The 16,505-nt window shown below is 38.2% G+C and overlaps 1 protein-coding gene across 2 annotated transcripts in view; it reads left to right on the top strand.

The window, feature by feature from the left end:
* Nucleotides 1-16,505, top strand: part of LOC132422128 (zinc finger protein 474) — a 125,981-nt gene that overhangs the window by 89,914 nt on the left and 19,562 nt on the right. For both annotated transcript variants that reach the window (XM_060006970.1, XM_060006969.1), the window contains one exon: nucleotides 2,357-2,409. In XM_060006970.1, coding sequence (XP_059862953.1) covers nucleotides 2,357-2,409 — 53 coding nt within the window. The remainder of the gene's footprint in view (nucleotides 1-2,356; nucleotides 2,410-16,505) is intronic.

Here is a 16,505-nt window from a genome sequence, read left to right as displayed (position 1 = left end):
AATGAGTGTTGTTTTCTTTTTTTTAATTAATTTATTTATTTAATTATTTTTGGCTGTGTTGGGTCTTCGTTTCTGTGCGAGGGCTTTCTCCAGTTGCGGCCAGTGGGGGCCACTCTTCATCGCGGTGCGCTGGCCTCTTCACTATTGCGACCTCTCATTGCGGAGCACAGGCTCCAGACGCGCAGGCTCAGTTGTTGTGGCTCGCGGGCCTAGTTGCTCCACGGCATGTGGGATCTTCCCAGATCAGGGCTCGAACCTGTGTCCCCTGCACTGGCAGGCAGATTCTCAACCACTGTGCCACCAGGGAAGCCCCAATGAGTGGTTTTGACACTAATGAGCCCAGTAAAATGGGAATTACCTGCTTTCTAACCTTATTCAACAAACATTTCTTAATCCTTTACCTGTATCAAGCACTTCATGGGAGTGTATTTGGCAAACTGATGAAAAATCAGAACTAGTAAGGCCTTCTGAAGTCAGAAAGATGAGGGAAAAGGTAGAAGAGACAAAGGTTTTGAGAAAGGACTGAAAGTTGGAATTAGGCAAATGAGGAGAGCTGAGTCTGGACGGAGTGGTCACTGTGGGAAGCAATTGCTCTGTCAGATTCCCTTGTGAGTCCGTGGGGTCACCAGCTGGATCGGGCGATCCTGCAACTCCTGGGAGCAGAGGCATCTGTGGCACGTGGGACTTTGGCTAGTTCCTTAATCTCTCCGTCCCCTGGTTCCTCATCTGTACAATGAAATTAATAACAGGACCTCAGGGGATTGTTGCTAGAAGTTAATAAAGTAATTCATCTGGAGTGCTTCGCACAGTGCCTTGCACTCTGTCATGGTGCTCAAATAGGTTTACATGTGCTGTATGACAGTGGACACACTGTGTATGGGCGGAGAGATCACTGGAGAAATGGAAAGGGCACCAGTCCCTGGGATGTAATCCTTTCAAATGTCTTCCCTCCCTGCGTTCCCTAGGGGATAAAAATAGAAAAATCACCCAGCATAGCAGCATGGGGAACAAAGACGGGATACATTCTCTTTGGAGTCATTCATCTCACCACAGACATCCACAGAGACATGCAATTTCTTTTCTCTTAAGTTTATAGCTTATGGAGTGTCTTAGCTTCTGATGGACTGCAGGTACCTTCTGGTGAGACTTAAGCAATTTTCTCAATTTTTGCTTAATAAGAATAATTCACTCTATGTGCTAAGTCTGCATAAATAGTTTCTGACAGATGAAACAGTTTATAAATCCTCAAGAGTTTTTTATTATCCTTGAAAAAACCTTTACACTTACTGTGTACCCTGAGGGCCTGTTGTTTGGAAAGGTCTCTCACGCTAAAGAACAAAGGCAGGCGATGTTTTCTTAAAAAACAGGCATATTGTCCTGCTTGACTAAGGCTCCCTCTGACTCCAAACCTTGAAAATTCTGTTCGTTTTTAATATAAGTGCTCTAGCAAGGATAGGAATAAGCCAGATTCAGAGGATTTCCATGTCAGCAGTGCCAGATCTTTGCATGACAGGTGGCAAATGGCTTTTCTTCTTTTTCTTTCACCCTTGAAACCTCTGGCCTATCTGAACTCTTGTTCTTGTGTCTTTTCTGGCCTTTGAGGATAACAATGCAGCTGTGTGTTAAGCGAAGGTAAAACAGCCTTTAAAGGGTTATTCTGGTTTTCATAGGCTCCACATAAGAATAAGATAAAGAGAAGTGATTTAACGTGCCCCAAATCACAATATATCCTGACAGGAGAGCAGAATAGCTTATTTGGAGTTTTTCCTCATCCCTATTTTCACTCCCATCTGACACAGCAAAGCCAGTTGATAGAAGGGGTGCTTGCCTCCTGCCCTCTCTTCTTAGCTGAACACTTCGCTTTCTAGCTCTTCAGTCATCTTATTCCATCTTCTGACATTAGCGTGTGTAAGCCATGTAGAGGGCTGGAGGATATCTTTGTGTGTATATTTGTGCCCATCCCTGGGTATCAATTAATTTATTAAAGGCCCTAGGGAAAAACTTTTCAGAGACGTGGTGTTGAGTGACAGTTCTCCATGAGCCTCTCATGTTTCTGCACATCTTGCAACAGAGATACCAACTGTCCTTTCTTCTGGGCTATCTTTCTAAGGATGTGTATAGAGTGGGCAGCCTTGGGAAATAGAGCATCTCCCTTTAGAGCAAAGTACAGGCGTGTTCCCTCCCCATCATAAAAGATTCAGGTTCCCTGAGCTCAGGGTTCCCCTCCTGTGGCATAACCCACTGCATGTACGGGTTTAGTGTAGCTTTCCTCCCAGGGCCCTGGGGTTCAGTGACTAGCGTAGAAATGTTACTGCTCTTGCTGTGTATAATGAACTGTTCTGTGTCTCTGATCCAGGGGTCCTGTGTCATCTGCCGGCCTCCATGAAACTGTGGCAAGCTAAATTGTTGGTATGTACGTTAGAATCTCAGACCCATCTCAGTTCTTGACACATAGTTCCAAATTTAAAACGATCCTGAGAGATTTACTGATGTACAAAACCCCTGATGAGGATTCCTTTTCTAAAAATTAATTAATTAATTAATTTTAATTTTTTATACAGTTTTAAAGGTTACTTTCCATTTACAGTTATTACAAAATATTGTCTATACTCCCTGTGTTGTATAATACATCCTTGGGCTTATCTTACACCCAATAGTTTGTACCTCCCACTTCCGCATCCCCATGGTGCCCCTTTCCCTCTCCCCACTGGTAACCACTGGTTTGTTCTCTATATCTATGAGTCTGCTTCTTTTTGTTATATTTGCTAGTTTGTTGTACTTTTTAGATCCCACATGTAAGTGATGTCATACAGTATTCTGACAAGTATTCTTAGCGTGTTGACCACTGTGACACTATACCAAACCGCTCAGCATGTCCCACTGCTTCCTCAAATTCTCAAAAACTCATGCTTTGTGTGTGTAACAATAGCTTCACTCAATCACAATTCTTGGATCACTATTTTGGAAACTTCTTAAAAATTGGCAAAAAAAGCATTTAACTCTCAGACCACTTTCTAAATATTATCAGATCTTTGATCTATGCACTGAGGATTGAGTTCCTGTAAATGGCTTGGACAAGTTGTGACTGGCAAAAACACAAAGGCTGTCTCTGTTCCCACTGTATAGATTGGCTCAGTCATTCAGAGCCATTCATTTATTCAAATAAATTTATGCATTAACTTAAAAATATATTTCACAGAGTCAAGTAAGACAGGCACATTCCTGCCTTCTTGGAACTTGTAGGTTAATGGGAAATAAAATATTGACATAAAATTATTTAATATATCGTAAATACTAGAAATGAAATGACTACTGTGAAGTACTATGAAGCATGATAAAGGATTTAATAGGGATTTTTTTTATTCTCTCAAATTTCAAATGTAGCATAGACTGGCAAATAACTCTGCTACCAAAGTACAAAACTTTTTGAACCGTTGATATCTTTTTCCCTTCCTTTTTTTTTTGCATTGGATCTTTGAGATAAACAAGAAATAAGAACTAAAATTTGTATGTTCTTTAAAATTTTACCCAAATAAAGTAACATTTCCCCCTGGATAAAGTGGATTTGGGGGAGGTTCCACGATTTCTTTTAAGAAAGAAGATGTTGCTCTATTGACAATTTTTAAGAATAAGTTGAAATTTGCTGGCCATTATGTAGAAGTTAGAAGCTGAAGGGAGCATGAGACTAAAAGAGGAACATTTCACTTCTCAAACGAATGAGGTAGACCTAAGGCCTGAAAAAATTTTTTCACCTTTCCCAGCAATGTTTGATAACTATGTTAGGTGACTATAGCCTGTGATGATAAGCACCTAATCTGTTAAATTTTAAAATAAGTCTTTTGAAATTATGAGAAGGGAGACACACATAAAAACAGTTGTTATTTATAAACATTTCCAATTAAAATTTCAGAAAAGCAGAAACTTGTAAAATTTTCTAGGCAGCTCTCACCTTCATTCAATTCACAGGCTGATTTGAGCAGAAAAACTGCAGAATGGCAGGATCACCCAGTATTCTGGAGCTGTATGGAATAGTCTGTATCATATCTGTCTGTCTCTCTCTCTCTCTACATGCATGTGATTTATATTTATCTCCCCAGTTTTCTGAATAATTCAAGCATTGTGTTTTAATTTGTGAATTATTCCAAATAATGCAGATAATTGATTAAAATCTGTACTTCTGACTAGCGTTGGCAAGGTTTAATCATAAAACCCAAGATATAAAAGCTATTTTTAAATGGGAATGAAGAAAGCATGTGATAGGGATTTGACTGAGGAACGGTTAAAAAAAGAAGGTATTATTCTGTTCATATAGATTAAAGGAATGTAATCCCATTGAAATTCTTCTTTTAGGGTGGTGCCAGAAGGAATTTATTTTTCTTTGTAGTAATACTAGGACTTGAAATAACTTATCTACTAATTAGTTACCTCATGGGAAGGAAAAAGCTCATTTGTGTTTGCATTACTGAACATGAAGGCAAAGAAGCCAAGATGTTGTAGACCAGTTCTCTTTATCTGTCAGCAATGGCAGATGTTTATCTCTGTTTTTCCTGAATGCTGCATGAATATCTGGATGAGGCTGAGTTTCTGCCTAAGCAGGCAGAGCTGATCCTTGCATCCAGCAAACCACATTGCTCCAGCTATTGCTTCTGGCTTGGTAACCCTCATTACACTACCCAGCTCATTTTAGAAGGGATTGTTCAATATGATTGTCCCTTGCTCCTAAAAGCAATTACATTACAAGCTGGTGTAAGATTTCTGGTTTCCTTTCAGAGCGTTGGTGGGTGAGTGTGTTTTCTCCAATTCTATTGGTAGCACAAATGCCCTCTCATTCAACGTTTCCATTTTATGAGACCTTCAACCCTGCCATCAAAGTCAAATAAAAGTTCAAAGCCTACAACCCTTTCTTTCATTTCTTCATCCCTTTGAGGGAGGGACTCTTGGGATGAGGTACGGATGGGGGTAAAATGACTTTTTGTGTAAGAAGCAGGACTTCATTATATTGCCTGTGTTTGGAAATATCCATGTGGAGCTCAATTTATTTCTTCACATCTGACACTGACAGTTTCTGGCACATAATAGTAAAATTCTAGTGTTTCCTAAAAGATTCTTGGTAACTGGTTCTATTTTATCTGAATTATAGCTTATAAAATAATGTAAGCAACTAACTCATATCATATTAATAAAGGAAATTCTCCTGCTAGATCCAAGTCAGTATTACAAGTCTAAACAGAAGACAATTGTATTGGGTTTATAATGAAATTCTTAGTTCTATCTACTTCTATGAGAGTGGATCTCAGTGATGTTGCCTGGAGAATTTTGTATAGTGTAAGCCATTTCCATTTAATGACCATCAAAACTGAGGCAAATATTTTCTTCTTTAGGACATTATCTTTCAAAATTTCCACTGACAATTTGAAGCATAGCAATTCAATGAGGGATTATAGAAGCCATACCTTGGGATGTGTTTTTAAGTGGGTTAGAATAGGGACTCTTGCTGGTCTGTATATCTCCCTATGTGTCCTAGGGTTATAAGTACAGAGATATTTACCTTAAGTACTGGGTTTTGGACTAGCTACATCGTAATCAGTTGGGTAACTTTAAAAATAATACAGATTTGAAGACACAAGTCCCAGGGATTCTTATTCAATTGGCCTGAAGCAAAGCTTTAGAATCAGTGTTATTTATAAGTATCTTACTCAGTTTTAAGTTATGCCATGTTTGGGCAACAGTTTTTAAATCCATAAGCTACTTTACTTTTTCCTATAATACTTTTTCATGAAAACATGAAGAAATAAAATAATAACTTCTGATGATGCCAAAATAAATGTCCCAGTGCTTTTGGCTGTTTGATTTTATCTTTTCAAAGAAAATGCTGTGGTAGGAAAACAGTAGGTTGTTTAGGAAGAAACAACTCAGGCAAACTTATGTAATTTGTCAAATATGTTTTAGGTACTCTTGGGCCCTATGGTTGCATAGGTGTCTGTACCAGTCAGGATAAATTAGGTTATACTGTAGAAATGAACAGACCCCAAATCTCAGTGGCTTAATATAGCAGTTTATTTACTACACATGCCACAGATCCATATGATCAATGGCAGCTTTGCTCCACAGCATTTTCCCTGGGGCTCAGGCTGACAGAGCAGCCTCTGTCTAGGACATGGCTGGTGATTGTGGAGGAATAGCAAAGAAGGCATGGTGAGCCATATGCAGGCTCTTAAAGCTTCTGCCCAGGGAAGGTCCCACAGCCATGCCTGAATTCCATGGGGAAGAGTGTAGAATCAATCCCCCAGTAGGAGGGGATAGCAAACATTTGAAAATCAGAGTGCACCACATAATTCTCTTTAGAAAATGAACAGTGCTGATCTTAAACCAACAGAAAACAAGTATTTATTGAGTCCCTACCATGTTCCAGATACTGGGAATATAACTGTAATTGGGAAACACAAAATCCCTGAACTCTTGGGACTTTCATTGAAGGGGTGGGAGGAGGAATAAAACAAATATTTTTCTTTGAAGAAAAACAAAGCAGAATAGGAGACTAAGAGCGATGAGAGTGTTGGGAGTTCTATTTAGACAAAGTCATCAGGGAAGTGTCTTGTGAGATATTTGAGCATAAAATTGAGAGAAGAGAATGGACTCCATTCCAAGACCTGGGGGAGGAGACTTTGAGACGATGAGAGCAGCAATTGCAAAGGGCCTACAGCAGGAACGTGTGTGGCCTGACAGGCACTACGAGAAGGTCAGAGTGAATAGATGCTTGCATTTCAAAACGGAGAAATAGGAAAGAAAACAGCAGTAAGAGGTCCCAAGTAAGTCCAAACAAGGCAAGCTCCATGAGATCTAAGGCTTAAGTACAGTCCTCTTTGACTTGATGCTCTGCCCTCCAGATCCAGGTGGGGCAAAGGTCCCACCTTCCAGACACTGGGGCAGAAGTTCCATCTTGTAGGCCCACTAGGAAAGCAGTCTTTCCCCTGAAGCTTTGGCAGGGCTGGGTGGGAACCCCAAGATGCTGGGCAACCCCACCCCCCATGGCTTTGAGCAGAGGCCGTCTGGCCTGTTGAAAGTGAGGTGATAGGCTCCCATTTTGAAACCAAGGGGGTGGCCCTGATGATCTCTGAATTGCCTTCAGGGTTATTCTTTCCTTGTCTCGAAGAACAGTGCACATTCATAATCAAATAGTTCTAGGGCTCCATCTTGAGAAATTCCGGAAGACCAACAGTCTGGTCTCCCTTCATCTTTCCCATATCCTTCCTCCTCAGTTCAGACTGGCAGTTTTCCTACTGGGGTTGCTGATGAAATCCATGGTGCACACACAAACCAATCTCTTTATCAGAGAGATGCTTGACCACATCCTTAGTGTTCTCTCCCAACACACTTTCTCAATTTTGCAATATGGGTAGGATGAGAATTTGTCAAATCTCTAAGTTCTGCTTCCTTTTTGCGTAACAATTCCAACTTTAAGTCATTTCTCTCTTCTCACATTTTCCTGTAAGCATTCAGAAGGAGCTAGGCCTCACCTCCAACACTTTGCTTAGAAATTATTTTAGCTAAATATTCCATTTCATTGCCTGCAAGTTCTACCTTCCACAAAACACCGGAACAGGAGCACAATTCAGTCAAGTTATTAGACACTTTATTACAAGGATCGCCTTTTTTCCAGTTTTCAATAACATGTTCTTCATTTCTGTCTGAGACCTCATCAGAATGGCCTTTATAGGCCATATTTGTACGAACATTCTGGTCAGGATTACTCAGCTATTCTCAAGAAAATGTGAGGCTCTCTCTAGAGCTTTCCTCTCCTGAGCTCTTACCAGAATCACCCTCAATGGTCTGTTCATAGCAATGTAAGATTTTTCTAGCATGCATCTCAAAACTCTTCCAGCCTTCACTCCTTACCCAGTTCCCAAACTGCTTCCACACTTTTAGGTGTTTGTAATAGCAACACCTCACTCTCAGCATCAATTTCTCTCTTACTCCATTCAAGCTAAGACAGAATACCATAGACTGAGTGGTTTATAAACAACATAAATAAGAAATTTATTTTTCACAATTCTGGAGACTAGAAAGTTCAAGATCAAGGCACAGATAGATTCTCTGAAGAAGGCCCACTTCCTGGTTCACAGGCAGCTGACTTCTTGCTGTATCCTTACAGGCTGGAGTGGGTGAGGAAACTCTCTGAGGTCTCTTTTATAAGGGGAATATTCCAATGCATGACCTACTTAGCTCCCAAAGGTCCTATCTCCTAATTCCATCACAGTGGGGCTTAGGATTTCAACATATGAATTTTGGAGGGACACAAACATTCAGTCAGTCTATAGCAAGGTCATTGGTCATTTTGGCAAAAGAGGTTTAATTGACTTGTTATAAGGATTAAAAACTTGACTTGAGCAATAATGGAGGCTGAGAATTTGGAGAGCAATTACAGACTCTTAAGAGGTTTTACTTTGAGTGGGAACAGTTGGCTAGGTTTCACTGCTTCATAGTTATTTTTTTCCACTGTAATTGTACCATTTTACATGTTTTCCAGCAGTACTTTAAGAGTTCCAGTTTTTCCACATTTTTACCAACACTTGGTATGGCCAGTTTTTGTTAATTTTAGCCATTCTAAAGAGTATATAGTTATGTCTCATTGTGATACTTCCCTGATGACTGATGATATTATTGATCATCATTTCATGTGCTTATTAGACATTTGTATAGCTTCTTTTGTAAAGTAGCTCTTTCAATTTTCCATTTTCTTATTGGGTTTTTAGTCTTTATAATTGAGTTATAAGAGTGCTTTATGTATTCTGGTTACAAGTCTTTGTCTTGTATCTGGCTTGCCAATAGTTTCTTTGATGCTCCATGACTTGCCTTTGTGTGTTCTCATTAGTGTCTTTCAGTAAGAAAAAGTTTTCCATTTCTGAAGAGTTCTAACTTATCTATTTTTCCCTTATGCTTCATGCTTTCAGTATTCTATCTAGGAAATATCTCCCTATCCCAATATTGCAAAGATTTTCTCTTGTGCTTTTTTCTAGAAGTTTTCTCATTTTGTATATTATATTTGTGTCTGTGACCCTTTTTAGTTACATGTTAGGCATCATGTGATGTGAGGGTTGATATTCATTTTTCCCCTGTGGATAGCCATTTGATTGAGCAATGTTAGTTAAAAAAAATTTTTTTTCCCATTGAATTGCATTGGCGACGTTGCCAAAAATCAATTGAACATACAAACTTGCTTTACTAAATTTTTGGGCAGTGATTACTCGTCCTCTATTTTTTACTATATTTGAATAAGATTGGTGTGTTATTTCTTTCTTCAATATTTTATAGAATTCACCAGTGAATTTATCTAGGCCTGGACTTTTTCTTCTTGGGAAGGTTTTGATAACAAAGTAAATTGCTTTAATACATATAGAGTTATTTATGTCATTTATTTTTTTCTTAAGTCAGTTTTGATATGTCATATTTTTTGGAAATGTATTTATTCATTTCAATTTTCCTATTTTTTAGCATAAAGTTATTCATAGCATGGTCTTATTGTTCTTTAATATCTGTAGTGTTGATAACCCCTTTTTCATTACTAATATTGGTGATTTATATTATCTCTCTTTTTTTCTTGATCAGTCTAGCTAGAGTTTTGTCAATTTTGTTGGTCTTTTCAAAGAGACAGTTTTTGGGTTTGCTAAGCAGTTTCTCTATTGTCCATTTTCCGTCTCATTGATTTCTGTTTTTATCTTTATTATTTCTTTCCTTCTACTTACTTGGGGTTTACTTTCCTCTTCTTTTTCTTTTTTCTTGAAGTGAAACTTACGTCTTTGCTTTTAGAGCTTTCTTCTTTCTTATATAAAGCAACTTTTCCTTCTCAACACTGTTTTAGCAGCATCCCACAAATTTCGCAGTGTTGTATTTTCATTGTTGTTCAATTCAAAATATTTTCTAACTATGCCTCTGATTTCATCTTTAACCTGTGACTGTTACTTAATTTCCAGATTGATAGGATTTTCCTAAGATATGTTATTGTTATTGATTTCTAATTTAATTCCTTTGTGGTCAGAGAATCACTTTGTATAATTTTGATCCTTTTAATTTTATAAAAACATGTTATATGGTCCCACTTATGGTCTATATCTGTCAGCGTTCTATGAGCACTTGGGGAAAAAATGTGTAGTATTCTCTAGTTTTTGAATGTAGTGTTCTATAAATTAGATCAAAACGGTTGATAGTGTTGTTCAGATCGTCTGTATCTGTACAAGGGTTTCATCTCATTGTTCTATCATTTGGTGAGAAATGGGTGTTAAAATCTCCCATACATCAGGGTTGAACCTGAGATTGTGCAGGTTCACACTGAGTATCTGAGCACGTTCCTCTCCAGCTCTCCCTTCTAGGATTCTCCTCTCACTCTCCAGCCCCTGGACACTCATTTTCCTCTGGCCAGAAATATGGGATATTTCTTGGAGTTTTAGCCACTTACAGTATTGCTGCTGCTGTAGCACTCCAAGACCAGAGCCTGCCGTGGGGGCAAAGCCACAAAAGAAAAGAGAAAAAAATGAGAAACTTAATTTTGTCTACTTTTCAGAGTCTTCAAGTTTTTTTGTATTTTGCTCAGAGTTTTTAGTCATAATCAGTGAGGGAAATGGGGCATAGGTGGATGGAGCTTTTTGTGATATGCCAATATCAAAACATCCAAAAAGTTTCAGAAGTTCTACGTAGAAAAACTTTAGCCTTTTCACCAGGAATTCTGAAGTTTTGTGTTTTTTTAATAAGGTCTTCTTTATCCCAAGAATATAAATAAATATATATATTCTATCTTGTTTCTGATTTTTTTTTTTTTTTTTTGGCTGTGCCATGTAGCATGTGGGATCTTAGTTCTCTAACCAGAGATTGAACCTGTGCTCCCTGCAATGGAAGTGTGGTGTCCTAACCACTGGACCACCAGGGAATTACCTAGTCTATCTTGTTTCTGTTAGCACTTTCAAAGTTCTTTTGTTTGTTCATTTGTTTCATTTTAAGCTTACTTATTAAGCCAACTAAAATTCCTTTTTTAACGTTTTAGCATGGGATGAAACAGATCTAAATTTAATTTTTTTCACTTTGAATAGATGATCAATTGTTCAAGCACCATTTATTGTATAGTACATCATTTTCACACAAGAATTTGTTTCTGGATTGTCCATTCTATTCTGTTGATCACTTTATTAATTTTCCAATATCTAGCATTATTATCTAGCATTATTACTTTAATCCTTTTTTGGTCATAATGTATATTATTCTTGTTTTACACTTAACTTGTTTTTCAAGTTGAATTTTCAAAAATTGTCCGAAGTAGGAATCTAATCCTTTTTTAAAGGACAGTCAATTGTCCCAACACCACTTTTTGCATACTCCATCATATACACACACAAATAAATGAATTTCTGAATTCTAGATTCCCTATACTCTTCCATTGACCTATTTATCTATCACTTTTCCAATATTTAGCAATACTGTGTTAAACCCTTTTTGATCATGATGTATATTATTGTTTTAATGAAATTCTTCACTAAAAGTGCTAATATCTCCTACAACTGTGTATGGTGACAGATGTTAACTAACCTTACTGTGGTGATCATTTTGCAATATATACAAATATTGAATCATTATATTGTATATCTGAAACTAAATAATGTTGTATGTGAATTATACCTCAATAAAAAATGTTAATATTAAATTTAGGGGTTTTGCATCTAACTTTATAAGAGAAGATCTATTGCATTCTCTTCTTTCAGTATTCTGGTTCTGATTTTGTAGAATCCACCCATAAAATGTTCTGATCCTGGCTTTTGTCTATATTTTAGATTTTGTCTATGCTGCTGGTCTATTCTGTTTTTAACTTCTTTAAGAAATCTTATTAATGTATATTTTTTCTGGAAGAGCCAATCATTCCAATTTAAAAAATTACTTTGTATAAAAATGTTCTCTTATGTTTTAAAAAATTCTGGAATTTATACTTTTGATCTCTTTATCATTCTAATGTTTTTTTTATTCTTGATCAGGTTACAAAAGGGCTGTTTATTGGTATTTTCAAAGAGCCAACTTTTGACCTTAAATATATGTTCTATTGTGCTTTTTTTTTTTTTTTTTTTGCGGTACACGGGCCTCTCACTGTTGTGGCCTCTCCCATTGCGGAGCACAGGCTCTGGACGCGCAGGCTCAGCGGCCATGGCTCACGGGCCCAGCCGCTCCGTGGCGTGTGAGATCTTCCCGGACCGGGGCACGAACCCGTGTCCCTTGCGTCAGCAGGTGGACTCCCAACCACTGCGCCACCAGGGAAGCCCTATTGTGCTTTTAATTAATTAATTTCTATTTCTGTCTTTTGACTCCTCTTATAGTTTCTTTGGGTGTGTTTTTTCATTCTTTTTCTAGTTTATGTTGAATATATGGTTCATTTATATTTAATTTTTACTTTATTAAATACTTTTAAGCCTAGGTTTATTATTATTATTATCATTTTGTGTGTGTTTTTTAAGTTTCAAAGTGGATAGATTTTCCTGTCTTGGCTTCTCTCCTTTTTCTATCCTTTAGGAGTTTCTTTTTTTTCTTTCTTTCTTTATTTTATTTTTGGCTGTGTTGGGTCTTCATTTCTGTGCGGGAGCTTTCTCTAGTTGTGGCAAGCAGGGACCACTCTTCATCGCGGTGCACGGGCCTCTCACTCTCACGGCCTCTATTGTTGCGGAGCACAGGCTCCAGACGCGCAGGCTCAGTAGTTGTGGCTCACGGGCCTAGTTGCTCCGTGGCATGTGGGACCTTCCCAGACCAGGGCTCGAACCCATGTCCCCTGCATTAGCAGGCAGATTCTCAACCACTGTGCCACCAGGGAAGCCCTAGGAGTTTCTTTTGTTTGTTTTGTTTTATTGCATTTTTTTGTCTACTTTATACATATTTCTTGTCTACTTTTATTTCTGAAGTTTGTTAAAGTCTCCCAAATTAAGATACTCTTTTGTTGCTGAACTGGTCCCAGAGCATACATCCCAAAATACCTGTGGATTGCACTTTCCATAGCTTCCCATAGCCTCTGAAACCAGCTCAGAGTTCTAGAGGGAGAGAGCTAGGAAGACGATACGCAAAGGTCCTTAATGCAATGCCTGTTGCATCAGCTCTTTGCTTCCCTAGTGAGAGCCAAATCAGCAGTATTCTTGGCAAGGCAGACCCTCTCTCTGGAGGTAACTGTATGTAATTGATGAGCAAAGCAGTCTCTCTGTGTATGACATTATTTATAAGATTTCCTTGATGTGATGAAGGAAATTGGGAATTCCCTGGGGAAAGTCAGTGTATACACTCTGAGCACTCATTCACTTCCATAAGATACAAATATCTGAACTGTTAAACAACCAACCAATTTTGGCAAGAGTACCTCCATTTCAGAGGAGGAAAGTCTGACTTGCAAAGAGACTGAAAATGTCATGGCTTCAGAGAAATATTTCCAAAGTAAATTAAAGTTTATTATATTTCCGAGTATTCTCTTATATACTAGATAACTTTATACTAGCAATCATCCTTGACAAAAATAAAAAAAAACATGACTGTCATCACCATACTGATAATACCATTGAATACAAAAGATCTGGAGTGACTCATCCAAAGTTATACAACTAGCACGTGGTAACATCAGTATTGGAATACACATCTTAGGACAACACATGTCTATTTACTTCCACTTTATCATAGCAATCTCCTACAACCTAAAGACTCAATTTCCATGGGAAAGTTCTCCTTGGATTCCAATTCACGTAGATGATGAAATTTGCGAAATGAGGAATTCCTGTAGTTGTTGAATAGATATCAGTTGATGTTAATAGAAATGTTCCAGATGTCTTCCAGTTTCCCTTCACCCTTTCTGCCACACTTTGCATACCAGGGGACTGACTTAAGCCTTAGCATCACGAGTTCACTTGCCCTCTGAGATCTTGTAGGGTTGACCAGTGGGAGAGCCAGCAGGAGACCTGAGGGAAGAGGAGAATAAGGTTTGGACATTTATATCCATTTTCTCCCTGCAGGTTGATTTGGGCTGGCCATGTAACTTAAGATCTCAGCTCTTGTGAAGGGTCTTCTTCACTCCCTTCTTTTCTCCCCTATTCCAGAAGCAATGTCCTCCCCTTGCCTTCTCAGGCCTAGGGTGAGAGTGGTTCCTTGGTGTTCCTTACCCCAAGTACCACACCATCCCTTCTGGTTTCTCTATACCCTGCTCACACCTTTGTAAAGGTGTCTTCTTTTTTTTTTTTTTTTTTTTTTGTGGTACGCGGGCCTCTCACCGCTGCGGCCTCCCCCGTCGCGGAGCACAGGCTCCGGACGCGCAGGCCCAGCGGCCATGGCCCACGGGCACGGCCGCTCCACGGCACGCGGGACCCCCCCAGACCGGGGCACGAACCCGTGTCCCCCGCATCGGCAGGCGGACTCCCAACCACTGCGCCACCAGGGAAGCCCTGTAAAGGTGTCTTTTTAAAATGATCCACAAATTATCTGATTTGAATGTGCCAGCTGTTTCTTGCAAGGACCCTGACTGATATAGGAAACAAATTACTCTTAAAGTTTATAGTTTAAGTACAAAAAGATGGAGTAAAGAGATAAGTTTTCTAGCCAAGCCCAAAACTATTCATATACTAACATCTGATTACTACAGTTTTGGAAAGGAGTTGACTCTTAATACATGCTTCATTGGGGATTACACATTTTCTGGACCAAACTCATAATCAGATCCAAAGGATTTCTAATACTTTATATATAGTTAATTAAATTTAACAGTGACAGGAAAAAAAAGATAAAAGGAAACAACCCTTTCAGTTTCCAAAGCAGAGAGAAAAAACAGGGCATTGCTCCTACATCTCTCTGTTGCCATGCAAACTTCTTAGCCATACCACACTAAGACATCTCTTAGAAGAGTTAGAGTCTCCTGATTCTGATTCTTTGGCTATTTAAAGCAGGCATGGGGCACTGCAAGGGCTCACTTTCCGAAATTCAATGTAAGAAGAGAGCGGGCATGTTGATTACATGTGAACAGAGGGATTGAAACAATTTCCAGCAGGCGTCTATGTACACATGAGGATTCATACACACACACACATACACACACACACACACACACACACACACACACAGCCAGAAAGGCAAACCTGCAGAGAAAAAGGTATGATTGTCAGAATTCATTCTGGTGCTTGGGGACTAGATGGGACCAAAGGCTATTACTTTCCTTCTGAGCCAAAGCAGGGTGACATGCTGACATGTTCAGTAGTTTCTGCCAGTTGGCCACAATTTGAGTGGGTGGGAAAATATACTTCATTCCTATTCTCCTCCCTTATCCCCTGCCATGGGTTAATTTTTAATATAATGCCATAAGGAATATTATAATTCAAAAAATAAGAAAGGAATCCAGCTACATAGTTGCTTAATCAACATAGAATAGGTTTCCACTGTCAAAGTCGAGTGAAGAGTGGAGCGTTATCCTCCAGTGGATTTGTTTTTGTTGTTTGTACAAGAATAAGGCTGAATACATTTCCCTTTTTTGCATTTTAATGAGAAGAGGGACTGAAAACTAAAATATTTTGGCTGCAGCTACTGAGGGGTATGAGGTGGCACAAAATAATAGCGGGTTGTTCATACTAACAATTTTCAGTTTTGAAACAGTCCCTCTTCTCAGTCAAGGTAATGAGATAAAGTGGCCTACTAGAAATTTAAGTTATAAAATTTGTGTCCTTAAACAATTATTGCAGGTTTCTAGTCTCTTGTCTCTGTTTTTACCAGTGTAATAGATATTTCTTTGGACAACAACTTAGGGGTACAGTTATGGCACAAATTATTAATAAAACAATTTGTGCATCAGTCCTTCTAGGTTTGGAACAAGGGAGATGCGAGTAAGCACTTAGAAACGAAAATGATTGTCAAAATTAACTTTTGTTTCCTAATTTCTCAAAGTGAGGATAAATAACTATACTTGAAGTGAAAGTTGATATATTGAGAACTGTAGGATTAAGCGTATTATTTAAAGCTGTAACTGCAATTGCTTTTTGAATTCAAAATAGTCTATTTTTTTCAAACGTCAAAGAAGAAGATGGCAAAGGAAGAAGATGTAAGACATTAAAAGCAGAAAAGATCATTGGTATGACAAAAAAATCTAATATATTAGCCCCATGATAAAAGTAAATGGCATAATGATCTACTAAATAAACAAAATGTTGGGAGAGAATGTTAACTATTATCAAGCAGAGGTGAATGCAAGCTGATGCAACCTACTTAATGGTGTAGGTTAAAATTTACAGAGAAGTTATAATTATTCCTTATAAGTAAAAATATGAATAATATATAAAATTACTGAAGATAAATGATATATTTACAAAAACACAATAATAGTGAAAGGCAACGCATCGGTTTCTATACTTTATGGATAAAAAAGACAAAATTTAAATACAGAAGATTTGAATAGCAATATGTGTAACAGTATTTAATAGATGTGTAGATGTCAAATAACAAACCCTAGAAACAAAGAAATGCAT

This window comes from Delphinus delphis, chromosome 3 (assembly GCF_949987515.2).
Source record: "Delphinus delphis chromosome 3, mDelDel1.2, whole genome shotgun sequence".
Taxonomy (NCBI): domain Eukaryota; kingdom Metazoa; phylum Chordata; class Mammalia; order Artiodactyla; family Delphinidae; genus Delphinus; species Delphinus delphis.
This window is presented reverse-complemented; position numbering and strand designations above follow the sequence as displayed.